Raw genomic sequence first — 14,255 nt, 5'->3', positions numbered from 1 at the left:
CTTGCATGAGATCAGATGGGAGGTTTTCTTATAGATTACTCGAGGAACAGCTTGTGGTGCAAAGCATCGACTCCATGAGCATGAAATAACCATACAATTCATTTTAGTGTATGTGCTACAATAATAAAGATGGGTAGCATTCTCCAAATCAACAGCTTGTGGTTCCAAGTATATTGTTGTTGTAATGAACATGCATGTTAAGGATGGACAAACATTCTCCCAATCAGGTAAAGAATCAGTTACTGATTCGCAAATCGTACTAAGAAATTGTCATATAGTACGTATGATATTGTCATCGAAGAATCAATGTGATGAACATTCATTTCTCTTCCTAATCCTATACAGAATCAGTCAGGTCGCGGCCGCTGGTTTCGAGAGGAAATAAACACACCGCAATTCCTGAAAGGAAAATTACAAGTTCAAATAGAAGAACCGCTGCAGATTGATGGCAGCCATGCACCAGGCCAACGGCCACGAGCGGGCAAGTTATCCCGCCTATTCTTCCCACCGAACTAGCGATGCCGATGCCAGAGGCCCTGACCGAGGTTGGATATATCTAGTAACAAAGAGTACACATGATCATCAGTTGGATCAGGGAGGTTTTAGATTATGTTTCTGTTTGATGAATAAGTCTACATGATTCTGTGGCAGAACCCATTCGATCGCACTAACCTCTGGAGCATAGATGTAGATAATTGTGAAACTTGCTGAGATACTAATCCGTGCACAAAATAGAAGGCCAGTTGTTACTTCTCCTGTCCGAGGAAATACCAGTGGAATTAAGAACACACAGCTTATGAAAAGCATAGATGACATAGAGAGCTTGCGACCAATCCTATCCACGATTGCGGCTGATATAATGAGCCCAGGAACCTCTGGACAAAAGAAAAACAAAGTAAAACAAGTCCTGTGACGAAGAGTATAACTTAGATAATTGACACTGTAAACAGGCACAAGTATAAACAATACCTGCAAAGCTAGTGACAAACACATCTTTATAGAGGCTGTCATCATTCGATTGACTTGGTTGTGAACTTTTTACTGTGCATGCCCTCTTTCCGTTACTTAATTCAGATGTCAGCAGCACAATGCCATAATAGGAAAATGCATTCCCAAAGAACACCATCCATAGAAGAAGAGTTGATCTGATTAATTTTGGTGATAGAAGCCTTCTTAGAGTACTAACGCAGCTTGCTTTCATATTCATATCCTCGTCAGAGCTCTTGATCCACCCGTTTCCAACTAAATGTGCAGCTTCAGAATGATCGGATTTCTCATCGAGCTCAAGTTGGCTTTCCGAAACAAGTATGCCAGAAGGCAGTGCCTTATGGTTTGCTCTGGCCATCTGTTCTAAAATCTGCATAGCATCAGTTATTCGGCCTCTCATGCAGAGATATCTTGGTGACTCAGGTGTAGCAGCATAAAATAGGAGCAACAGAAATGATGGCAAGGATGAGGAAGCTAGCAACCATCTCCAGCCGAATCTGGGCATAATAGCCTGCAAATACATGTGTTAACAAAAATAATATGACCCTTCTAACTCGAAATAGCAATATACTCTACAGCAATAAGAAAAAATTAATATCTGATCATGTTCACCTTCGCACCATATTGATTGTTTGCAAGTCCTATATCTTCATATGTCTAAGTACCCAAAAAGTAAATGCACTATGTTACATTGCTGGGAAAACCATGTTGCATGATTTTGAGCAGAAGTATGGTACTTCTTCACTTTTATTGTGTTTAAGAAGTTGTGGACATTTCAAAAAATCACCTAGGGAAAAAAAGGAGATTGACAATCAAAATCAATCAATTCTCTGAAAAGCCGTATAAGCCCAAAGAATTATCATTTTTTCCAGCAACTCTTTTAAAATACAGTTAAAAGAAGGTGGCAATATTCTCATCCTTGAATAGAAAAATGAAGAAAAACTCAGTTCAAGATGCGAATTTAGTAAGTCGATTTGATGAGTATCTAAACTAATGCATATACTCGAGAAAATACAGAATAATTTTGGATTTTGGCCCTACCCATGCAAGCGAAGCCTCAAAAATTGTGCCGATGGTCCAAAAGGCCGAAAAGATAACCATCCATTTACCTCTGTGTGGAGAAGGAATGAACTCCAGAAACCAAGAAGCAAGCACAGGCCCACCTCCCAACCCAATACCAACCATAAACCGTAGAAAAATTAGAGACCAATAATTGGGAGCAAAAGAACTGAGAAAACCAGCTACACTTGTTATTAGGGCCGTAAAAAGGAAACCCATCCTGAAATGAACAAAATGTATGAGGCATGCAAAAGGATATTCAAATTCCAATCCACTAAAACTGATAGAGCATATATTTACAGCAAGCAGTGTCCAATTCTTTCCACAATAAAGCAATAGGACACAAATCAACTTTTATATCGAATGATGTTGATAGGATTGCTCTGGACGTATCTGAATAGCATGCCTTTCCAATTTCTATATGCCAACTTAGTTCCCATCTCGTCAATAATTTGTCAAAACAACATCTACTGTGATGTGAAAGCAAATCAAGCAGAAGAGTTACTGCCTGAAACCCAAAGAAAAAGTGTAGTCTTTGAAATAATTTATACAAAGAAGGTAGAAAATCAATATTCCATGATAAAACAATGATATTTTATTTGATTTATTTTTAAATAAAATTTGGCACAATTCAATATAAGTGAACATCTCAAGTGTCGGTTTCAATGTTGCTAAGGCAGTTATGGTTGTCTTGCTAGAGAAGAATTTTAATAGTTATTCGGAAATTCCATTTTCCTAAAAACCTTCAAACTTCCGTCAACTATTTTCCTCGGTATGAATTACGTGTCTGAGGCAAAATCAGATTAAAGTACGCACCTACAAAGTGACAACATGAAATATTGGAAATAATCACAATTGGACATTTAATGAGTAATGACCACAGAAAAAAAAAGGGTCAGCTTCCAATATGCAATAAATGGATGCATACTAAATTCAGAAGAAGCACATTTATGTGAGATAATTAATTATTCTATCTGAAATTCTGGATAACTTCCAAGTACTATAGTTGTAGAAAAGGATTGTTTCAATTTGCTGCCACACATGGATATATAGTACAAAAGCTAATTATTAAGAAGAATCACAAAGTTCAATGGAATTACCAACAGTAAGGAACTATTTTCTCACTGGGGAAAAAAGAAGTAAAAAGTTAAAAGAGTGAAAGTGCCATATGCGGAGTACCATAAACTAGTTATGGATAGTTCTTGGACATGGCTACAATCTCGCCCCTAATGTTTACTACAATCTCGCCCCTAATGTTTTCCACATAATATACTTATTCATGTAAATACTGTTGCTAGATCATTGTTCGTTCCAGCAACGGAGAAACAAGATTGATACGTTGGTGCTTAACAAAATTGTAGCATTTGGTGAGAAATATCAAATTCTCAGGTATTCTGGCAACCGACAAAGAGTTCAATACCGACCCCTACCTCTAAAATGGCTCTACAAATGAGTCAGGCAAAAAGCGACTAAACTATATATTTAACATGGCTCTTTTTTAGAAGTAGCATCCATGAGAAGTGGAGACAATTTGGATGCATGAATCCATACTTGAGGCTTTAGGTTCATTTTAATCAACAGAGAAAAAAAAGGATTAGCTCATGCACATTGTATGATCCGAGGACCACTGATGACTGTCTCGATTAAATCTTGTCATAGTAGTCAGCTTGGTCGCAGACAAAAGACAATAACATTCTGTTTATTTTAGAGGAAAAGGAAAAAAGAAAAAACAAAGAAGCAGAAACTTGAGGCAGAGGCATAGATATGTTGTGTATAACACTAGACAAGATAATGAAAGGTCAAAAAAAGGACCTGCCTCCTGCCATAGATGTCTGAAACTATGCCCCAAGAGTAAGCACCCAGGAGCATGCCTACGAAAACTACACTGGTAATCAAGCTCTCCTGCTGAGATGAAAGCTCCCATTCCAACTGAACAGCTGGTCCCACAAATGAAAGGAGCATCATCTCCATTGCTTCCGAGATCCAGCCCATTCCGGCATAGCAAAGCACAAAGGTCTGGAATTTCCCAAATTCAATGGACAAGAGTGCCTCATCCACAGTAAACGATAATACTCCATCTTCAATCTGCAAAATCGAACCAGGTGTAGGACGGATAACATTTGTTGATCATTATTGACGCATTTATCAACACAATTGACAAAAAAAAGGCAATATTTTGCTCTGACATGTCAATATTATGACAAAAGGGCAAACTGCTTGTTCAAAGATCCAAATCACGAATGATTGATTATGAACGGATCCTGTCATTAGAAGGCTCTATATGTTCTAATTATTACGACGAGGAAAACCACGACGACTCATCCGTGTCTTGCTTATAATATTTTTTCTTGCTTCCGATCTCATGAATACTGCCGAATTCCTGTTTTCTTCAGAAACCAGATAGTATCTTCGCATTCTTAGATGGCTGAGCATTAGGAGTTACAACAACAACGAATCAAAGAAATCATGAATACTGGAGTTTGCACAAACAAGAGCGCTAGGAAAACTAAGAACAAGACGAGATCTTGGAGACGGACCATTGGTTCTCGGGGAAGACGGATCGAACCAAGCCGGCGACTGGATCCTGCTTTCTCTTCCTGTCTATCCGCGTTACTTGTCAGGAGATGGTCCGGACTAAATCTATCTGTTAGAGAGGGGAAGAAATCATCGAAGGGGACATCCAAAGAGCGCCGCGGGTGATGAGGATGAGAGAGGCAACAGGTCAAAGCAGGGAGGGTGTGCGTTTGTTTGTTCGCCTCCGATGTCTTATCTTTGTCGGCAAAGTCAAACCGCAAGGGATAGAGTACGCATCGCGCCCGTGTTTGTGGGGTCCGTGTTTGACGCATTCGGGCCTAAATCGAGCCCAAATTCTAGGGTTCTTTTTTTTTCTACACCAACCTCTAATTAAATGCATTATTTACCTCCAAATAACTTAATCGAGCGTATAAATAATAATAATAATTATTAGTATACTCGAATCCAAAGCCTAAATCAACTTAAATCATACTCTATAGTCTGTATAACCACATTAATCCTCTCATGTCGAAAGTAATACTAAATCCTGCAATGTTTTGAGACATCTGTTGAGATAAACCACTCGACCATGTCCACGGAATGCCGTGGTTTGGTCGCCATATTTGGGGTCAAAGAAAGCTGCAGTACTTGTCTGGGATGTTGCAAGGTTTAGATAAATTGAGCCAACTGGTAAAGAGAACAACACAAGTCAAACAACAGCAGCACATCTGCTGTTTCTAATATAGATAGATCAAGCAAGTCCAGCTTCCTTCAAAATCCATTGCAATACTATTATGATTATTACAATCTATCCACATGCAAAAGGAAAAACGAAAAGGAACTCTAATCTATGATGACAAATACAATCTATGTATTGTATGAAAAAGAAATCTAATATATGCACAAAGGCGACAGATTGAAACCCCGACCCTAACAATCTATGTATTTCAAGCAAGCGTGCAGGTTTCTGGCCAAAACCAATCCCGACTAAATTATATTTCCACAAAGATTGTGCTGTAGGCTTCAGCATCTGAAACGAATCACAATGCATGAAATATCATCTTTGCTCTTCCTTGCCAATGCCTCGGTTGTCAAACGCTTTGCTGCAGCCTGGGGATCCTTCATAGATTTTATGAGATCAACAGCTTCCTTATTCTTCATTACCTGGAGACAGAAAAGGAAAACAATGTGAAATTTACCAGACATTTCCCAAATTCAGCTAATGGTTTCCGCAGGTTGCAACATCATGAGAGATGAAATACAGAAGATGATAACTAGGAACACTCCAGATGCACAGACACCGACATTATTTCAGGAGAAATGGCTCGATAGCAATATTTGGACATAAACCTTGCAGGGGTAGAAAACTTTCATAAAAATGAAAAAACTACAGATACGGATTTCTCCATCAAAAGATTTCATGTATCAGCTAGCAATGAGACTTATCTTTAAGGAACGAACAAAGGCGAAGAGAGAGAAACTTGGTGATAATGAGAGAAAGTGACTATGTTAGGTGTTCTCCAACTCCCCTCTCAAATGTGAGGTGATTGTGAAGGTTCTGTGGGGTGATTGCGAAGGCGTTGAAGGGGCGATGGCCCCTTCTTCCGTTGGTACTTCTGTTGTCACTCCGCAAGGGATCCTAATAGTTTTTTGCTTTTTTCCAATGGATACTCCTCCTGGAGAGAGACAAATCGTTCAGTCGAAGATGGCATCGTCTACAGAAAGAGAGGACGCTGCTCTGAATGAACAGGAAGGAAGCCGACCTGTGGAGGTATCCCAACCACTGTCATGGGCGAGCTTGTTTAGAAAAGCCAAGGCATAGGGTTCTGGAAAGCCTATGACAAATGGGAGGGGAAAATCTAAAGAATGCAGGATGGCTCATAGCTTACCCTGGAACTCGATCCTCAAGAGATGATGGGCATTAAGCAAGAATGGAAGAACTGTTTGTATGGCAAATTCCTGGGGAAACACCCATCCCTCGAATACTTACGATGTGTTCTTCTGAAGATATGGAAAATCTCTCTAGATTTGCAAATTCTAGATTTGCCGGCTGAATTCTTTTGCTTCAAATTCTTCGATGAGGAGGAAATGGCGAGGGTGTTAACAAAGGGTCCTTGGTTTGTGCGCGAACAAGCTCTAATGCTGACTCCTTGGAGGGAAAATTTCAGGCTATTGTGCAAGACTATGGTGGAGGCTCCTATTTGGCTACAACTATCGGGCATTTTGGTGGAGCTCCTACGCCCAAGTATCCTCTACAAGTTAGTTGAACTAGTGGGCAGACCACTGAAACTTGATAATATCACTTTGTCGGGAACCCGAGCCAAATATGCAAACATCCATGTTCTTATGAATGTGTCCAAGCCACTTCCATAGGGAGTGTGGATAAAGATTGGTTTTACCAAGTCTTTTAAAACGATTGCGTATGAAAATATACCTAACTTGTGCTTTGCATGCGGAAGAGTGGGGCATATAGCAAATAGGGGCTAAAGTGATACCAATGCAAAAGGAAGATGTTAGGGTTTTGAAAGCTGGGCGGGAGGTTGAAGATGACCAACTGTATGGACCTTGGGTTTTGGTCCAGCGTAAGACAAGGCGCAGGGTGGCTAAGCCAAATCGGATTGTAAGTAGGCTAGATCACACCGTAGAGGGTGACTCGGGGCAAGGTGGCACCAAACCTCATTGGAATGGCTTGAACAAGCGGGGCTCAAGTAAAGGGATTTTTGAGGTAACACAAATGACAAGAGATCAGAAACTAGGACCGATTCAACAATCCATCCGGTAGAGGAGGTAATTGTGACAGGAAAGGATAGAGATGGGCTGGGACTCTCTGCCCCTGTACCTAACCCGTAACAAGCATTTAGTGGCAGCAATCGGATGCAACAGCATATTGGGAAAGGCGGTTCCACACAAAGACGTAGAGATAATGTTAACATTATCAGACCTAAGGAAAAGGGGAAGGAAGTTGTTCAAGGGGATGACGTGATACTCTCTAATCTGTTCTCTACCCTTGCACACCCCGACTTAGTTATGGGGGAAGGAAACCCTAACGTCGACAATTTCCAATTCCAAGCCTCAAAGACAAAGGAGAAGATGGCGGAATCCGGATTCAAGCATATGCCTAGAAGTCTTCCGTTAAGCCATAGATGAAGCTAAGGAGACAGAGGTCGGGTTTGTTCTGGAAGAAGACAATCCCAAATGGTCAAGAGTAGTATGCAGCCAAGGAAGAAGGCCCAAAAAAAACCCCCTCGGTGAAGTATAAACCCCATTTTAATTTCGCTCAAACATCAGTCAAAGAAAAAGAGGCTTGAAACCTAAAGCCACAGAATCCATGGGGCCTAAGCTTGACACTTAGGAAACCAAAAATTTAAATATAGATTCATGAATGTTTTATCATGGGATTGCAAGGGTGCAGCCAAGAGGGATTGCTTGGCTCACCTCAAATTTCTTATAAAAGAATATAGTCTTGCTATTTTTGCTTTGTTAGAGACGCATATCAGCGAGGAAAAGAGCTTGCGGTTCTTGAAGAAGGTTAGTTGAAGATGGAGGGGAGATTTTGTTGAGGTAGAGGGGTGATCAAGAGCTATTCTGGTGGGATGGGACGAGGAGCGGTTGCAAGCAACGACGGTGAGGAAACACAGGCAATTCATTAGTGTGGTATTCAGCGACTCAGGTCAGTGCTCTTGGATACTTACAATAATTTATACAAGTACTTCCATCTTACAGCGTAGGAATTTGTGGAATTTACTTGCTTCCTGTGAATTTGATAATAGACTGTGGATTATTTGTGGTGATATGAATGTGATCACTGATCTGAAGGATAAGGTTGGTGGAAAACCATTCGCTTACTCCCTTCTGTGATGGATATTAGAAATTTTATTTCCAACATTGGTATATTAGAATTGGGTTTTCAAGGACCTAGATTTACCTGGTGTAACAATATGTTTGGCCCACCTCGTATCTCCGCTATATTGGACCGGGTCTTTGTCAATGACTATTGGTTTGATGTTTTTAGACACTGATGTGATTCATCTTAGCAGGATAGCTTATGATCACTATTCGATGTGATACTGGTTGCACTGCACAGGGCAATGCAGGAAGGCTGGCTGGCTGAAGGTGCTCATTCAGTCGAACACGAAGGAGTTCATCAACAGAGTTACCCAACCACCCTGGCCCTTACAGTCCATCCTCAAAGATATTTCGAGGGCTGCATTGGAATTTTGTCAAGTTAATTTTTGCCACATTAGCAGAAATGTGAATGTTGTTACGCATAACGTTGCATATTTTGGCAGAACCCAAGAAAGGGATTTTTCTTGGGGTTCTGAGTTTAATCACAGGTTGTTTTGGGATACTGGTTTCTATCAGTAATACAATGAAGTATTTTGTTCAAACCAAAAAAAAAAAAAACTTGCAAGGAGACTTTCTTCTATACTGCCTGTACTGTTTATTTTTGTTCATATATCTTTAGTAAAGTATAAAAAGCCAGAGAATAATATTTCTAAATAAAACATTTGATATTAAAATGGCGGCAATTAAAAGGATTCAGATCACTAACCTTCCACAATCCATCACTTGCAAGTATAACAAACTTGATTGTCGAATCTATTGGGACGTGTCTTACATCAGGTTCTGAACTTAAATGTGCCCTGAGGCTTTTATCACCAAAAGCCCTTGCAACCGCAAGTTGGCCATTAACACGGGGAACGTCACCTGATCACAACAAGCTTCAGACCACCCAATAGTCTGGTGCTAGAAGTAAGTCAATCCTGTCAAATGATGATTAGATCATAAAAGGAGCACATACCAGGAAAAGTCGTTACAAAACCGCCTTGTTTCTCAATCCTACTTCGCTCAGCATGGGGCTCGTGGTCAATGGTTAGTTGATTTGCTGTACCTCTTTCACACACAACAGCTCTGGAGTCACCTACGTTTGCTATCCACAAGTCTTTGCCATCAATCACAATTGCTGTAACTGCTGTTGAACCTCCATGTCCCAGCTGCTTTGAATTTTCAAGAATATATTTATTCGTGGAGGAGTAAGCATTTTTCATTGCTGACTGAGGATCTCTCCAGAACAAAGGCTACAGTAGCAATGAATGAAATCATTAACATAATTTTGAAGAATTTGACATGAAACCAAGAAGGAATACTCAATTTCAGATATAAAAACAAAAGGTAGATATCTAAATGGAAATAGACACACTGCAAATAAAAGAAAACTTGGTTGATTTAAATGTACTATGTATAAGGGGGTCATCTGAAATTGCTACTTGAGTGGGCTTCATGTACATCTGTTATATCTCAGATTATAAATTGCACCAATATGCTGTGTACCTACTGATAGATAAAACTAAGGTTTAGAGAAACACAGACAGTGAAAAGGTACCTCTTTTAGTATATTGTTGAAAAGGTTGGCTTTCAGGTAACTCGGTACACTTTCCCCCATATGACCATCAAAAATAGCAAACAGACCAAGCTCGTGATTGTTTTCATTTCTATATTCAGCTACATGGTAGTCTTCCATGTCATGGCCTGTTTTCCCTTCCACCAAGTGGAATCCATGTGATACTTGATTACTTGACAACTTACTCCGCCCTTTCCCAGTATCCGCAGATGACGTATCGAGACATGCCGCAGTCTTCAGCAGATAAGATATGAAAAACATGGGCAAGACAAGCATTAGTAAATCTTATTCAAGTAAACATTCGATTGAAAGCTTGAAACAAAAATTAAATAGTACTCCCAATGACAACCTTTTTTTTCATGCTTTTCAAAGGGATAATGGTACAGACATGCAGAACAGAGAAGAAACCAATTCAGCTGAATAATGTTAAAAAAATATTTCACAAGTCATTTTGTACAGCTAGTAAGTCTGCAATAACAATGTTGAGAAAAAGGGATGATAAAGAAACACCTGCACTAGTATTTGAAGCCATGCAACCAGCATTGGATCTAAGATTTCATGGCTAGAACTTGATGCTATCAAAATCAGTTTTACGTCAGTTGTCAATAACACTTTAGAATCTCTGAAGGCATACACATTTTTGTTTGCTAGATACAGATAAATTCAAGTTCAAAAAACAAGCTAACGTCGAGGTGCTCATTAAAGGACTTCTATCTCCTTTAACTTGTAAAGAAATGGCTAGCCTACAACCTGAAGAGCAAAGTACCTCTTTTCTTTCCTGGCTAAGAAGGCACAACTACATCACTGCATGGTTCAACAACAGGCTTACAGAAAACTTTCTCACCAAGATCGCATGGAGATAAATGCATCATATAGGGTGAATGCATTCTTAAAAAAAAACAGCTTCGATTGTCTGGTAAAGAATTTTGTAAGCTGTTATAAACAAATTGGTACTCGATAGAGTTGGTTCTTCGTGCCAAATTTCCCCTTTTAATACATTTATCGGGATTTCATATGCAATCATCAAAGACACTGAGATCGACAATGAAAGCTTGATTTGTTTGATTTGACTCTGTTTAACCTATGTTTTTTTAAGCTCCATCAGCATACATTGGTAAATAAACTACTTTTGTCATCCACTCAAGGTGAAATTCCATTTGATAAATAGTCAATTGGCGTTTGTTCCACGACCTTTGAAAATATATGACAGGAACTGATATCCAAATCAGTAACATCCAAGCAGCAAAGAGATGGTTTTATAAAATGATCAAGTGTACCATACACAATTTTTTTTAACCCGACGACTCTCGAAATTAACTCCTTCAAAGAAGAAACTTGAGAATGTGCATGAACAAAACTAGAAAAAAAATCAAGAGATTAAAAATCAAAAAATTCAGCCGCTGATATGCTGAAAGAAGAAAACTTTTGGGTGTTGTGGATAAATAAATTTACTATAATTTATTTTAGAATGGCCGATTAAAAACAAAAGGGTACTACAACTTAGCGATTGCTTAGAATCAACAACTTCAGCTGTTCATACTTTTTAGAGGAAAGATGAAAGCTGGACTTCAACTCCAGCTTTTTGGAACAAGAAGGATACAAAAGGATTTAAAATTTGCAAAAAAAAACGTTCACAGGACAAGTAATTCCTCTTGGCACAGTAAATACTTTTGATCCAGTAATACAAAGTATCGTAGCTAAGTTACCCATTAACCATCCAATTACGAGTTGAATGACCACGATTCTTGTGCTTACAGCATCTTGATTCTTCTATTGACATGACACCAAAACAATTTTAAATCCACCTGGGGAGGTTCATGCCGATTGAGTTACTAAAGCTTTGCTTCAACCGAAAAGAGAGTCTTTTAACATACCCTACATCATCATAATCGAAGCACGAAGCCATCACCAGAATCACGCGTGCCTCCGATCCATTTCCTCTCACGAGAAAAACCCCTCGTACATGTACCAACCACAACCCTAAATCTCTTCCTATTTTATCAAAATTCGAGCCTCGAAGAGTGGAAACAATCAGCTGCTTCCACGTCTAAACGATTCAACGAACAAGAGACGACAAGAGAGAGAGAGAAGTACACCGACCCTGATGATGCTGAGGAGTTCCGACTTCATAGCGGCAGGAGCGAAGAGCGCGAACGAACAACCGCGAATCGAGTCGAGGATATAGCAATGGAAGGAAGCGAGGCGAATCCACGGGTCAGTCGAAGCAGTCGATGAGGAGGATGTTGGCAAGCCTTCCAATCCAACAACCCTAAATAACAACAACAATGACAAGACTCGTATTCTTTGCCGCCTCTTTGCTGTCGATCGACGACGACGACAACCAACACAAATGGTGGGCGGTCTCACGAAGACATTTACTTCGAGTCGTGTTCTGCTTCGTTACGTGCGACATCTGTTTGGAGGTTTCCTCACTCTTTGTTATACGTATTTATCCATGCAATTAAAATATATATTAGTGTTAATACAGTATATACGTATGCATACGTATAAAAAATCTACATTTAGATGGAGAAATACAGATATTAATTTGTGTCTTCCAGTCATATTAGATATATCCTTTTGGTGCCTAAAATTAAATGATTGTATATACTATATATATATATATATATTTTCAAACTTAATTAAGTATTGTCCATATATAATTAAAAAAAACTAATTAATAGGTATATATATTTGTATACGTAATTATAATTTCTTGCTGCTTAAGTCACGGCCTTTAAATGGCAGAAAGGATCATTGATCTTTTTGACTACCGAAACGCGTTATCATTTCGACATCATAAAACCAGCAACTTCAGAAGAGAGGATTAGACCGATTCAAAGGCTGCGGAAGATTCGCATTGATGATCCAACAAGTCAATCCAACTATGCAATCCCAATGGTTTTTGGATGAACACAAAGACCATGACCAAGTCGACCGGGAAGCGTGTTGCCAAGCAAGTAGCTACAGTAGCTACTGGATGGTGGAGCAGGTTCTTCCATTGCTTCTCTGTTCGACCATGAATCTGCTGATGGAGGAGAGCTGTGCCTGCAAGCAGATTCATGGAGAAAGATGATGCATCAGTGAGCAAGACCAACAAAAGACAGTATAAATCAAGTAATCAACTCGGTTGTTTCATTTCTCTTCTCCAATCTGAGCACAGAAAAATGCTTTGGAAAATACAACTCGAAGTAACCAGTTCTCGAATCAAAGGCAGTCACTGATGACAGCTTTGCTCTTGGCGAGTAGCTCCTGGGATCATAAAGCTGGGTATCATCTTGTGTTGAACAGTATTCACACTTCCAACACAAAAGCATGCGACGAGGATGAGCAGCTACAAATGAAGTGCTTGCAGGTTACCTTACTTGTGTAGTTCTTCGATTTCAATGCAGATGGCTTAGGCATTTGCTATGATAATGTTTGTTTGTCTACTCTCAAAGAGTCTCTCATCTGTCAAGCATGATTAGAGGTGCAGCTTCTTGATTCAGAAAAACCTGCCTATTGTTCTGACTTTATCTACCTCCGTTGACTTCTGACTTTTTCTAAATGCCCTGTGTTATCTAAAAAGGGAAGAAAAGGTTCTATTTTTTCTGCAAAGATTTCATGTTTCTAAATTTATATGAAAATAATTACACAAGAAGTTTCATCGATATCTTAACATCACATGATTAGTACCTCAACGTCACATGACTAACGTCTCGACATCACATGATTGATCATTTGAACTTGATGAAATATGATTATGTTCAAGAAGACGTGTAACTATTTTTGACATTAAATCAAAATCTTTGATGCAAATTATTTAAAATCTAAATGTAAAAAGCCCATCATACCATTATGAATCGGACGATTTAAAACTATTATATTCGATATAATTTATAGAATAAGATTGAAACTTAATCAATAATCAATAACTAAGTTTAGGGTTTGACTCGTTTAATCAATAACTAAGTTTCAATATTTTAACAAAATTGAAACTTAATCATTTGATTGTATATAATGAAATTGTTATTTAATTTAATAATTATTTATATTTTATAAAGAGTTTTAATCCACTTATACAAACAGAAGAAGCCATTGATAATGTAATGTTGCATAATTCCGAGACTCATAAATAACACAATAAATGTCTAATTGGAAAATAAAATTAAGAATGTCCTTACTATCATCATATATTACCTTATTATTTATTTATTTTTATTTTTTTCACAACAAAATATGGGTTTCAAAAGATATTTGTAAGGTTTTTTTTTTTCAGAAATGCCACTCATTTTTATAATCACCAAATAATGCT

At 38.7% G+C, this 14,255-nt stretch overlaps 2 protein-coding genes across 3 annotated transcripts; both read right to left on the bottom strand.

The window, feature by feature from the left end:
• Positions 1-223: 223 nt before the first annotated feature.
• LOC135582904 (organic cation/carnitine transporter 7-like) lies at positions 224-4,834 on the bottom strand. Of its 2 annotated transcripts, XM_065117464.1 has the most exons (6): positions 4,584-4,834; positions 3,863-4,131; positions 2,029-2,266; positions 970-1,498; positions 673-875; positions 224-556 (listed from the first exon to the last, which is right to left on the bottom strand). In XM_065117464.1, the coding sequence occupies exons 1-6, from the start codon at positions 4,584-4,586 to the stop codon at positions 338-340; spliced, it is 1,461 nt and encodes a 486-aa protein (XP_064973536.1). In that variant the 5' UTR covers positions 4,587-4,834; the 3' UTR covers positions 224-337. The 2 variants fall into 2 exon arrangements, with proteins under 2 accessions (XP_064973536.1, XP_064973537.1); XM_065117465.1 differs by lacking the exon at positions 4,584-4,834 and having other exon boundaries at positions 3,859-4,005.
• Positions 4,835-5,269: 435 nt separating this feature from the next.
• Positions 5,270-12,312, bottom strand: LOC103982244 (probable protein phosphatase 2C 44). The gene is made up of 5 exons (XM_009399120.3): positions 12,062-12,312; positions 9,944-10,195; positions 9,362-9,638; positions 9,113-9,267; positions 5,270-5,724 (listed from the first exon to the last, which is right to left on the bottom strand). The coding sequence occupies exons 1-5, from the start codon at positions 12,089-12,091 to the stop codon at positions 5,584-5,586; spliced, it is 855 nt and encodes a 284-aa protein (XP_009397395.2). The 5' UTR covers positions 12,092-12,312; the 3' UTR covers positions 5,270-5,583.
• Between the last annotated feature and the right edge of the window lie 1,943 nt (positions 12,313-14,255).

The sequence above is a fragment of the Musa acuminata genome, chromosome BXJ2-7 (assembly GCF_036884655.1).
Source record: "Musa acuminata AAA Group cultivar baxijiao chromosome BXJ2-7, Cavendish_Baxijiao_AAA, whole genome shotgun sequence".
NCBI classification, from domain to species: Eukaryota; Viridiplantae; Streptophyta; class Magnoliopsida; order Zingiberales; family Musaceae; genus Musa; species Musa acuminata.
Note: the sequence above shows the minus strand (reverse complement) of the source record. Positions and strands in the feature narration are given on the sequence as shown.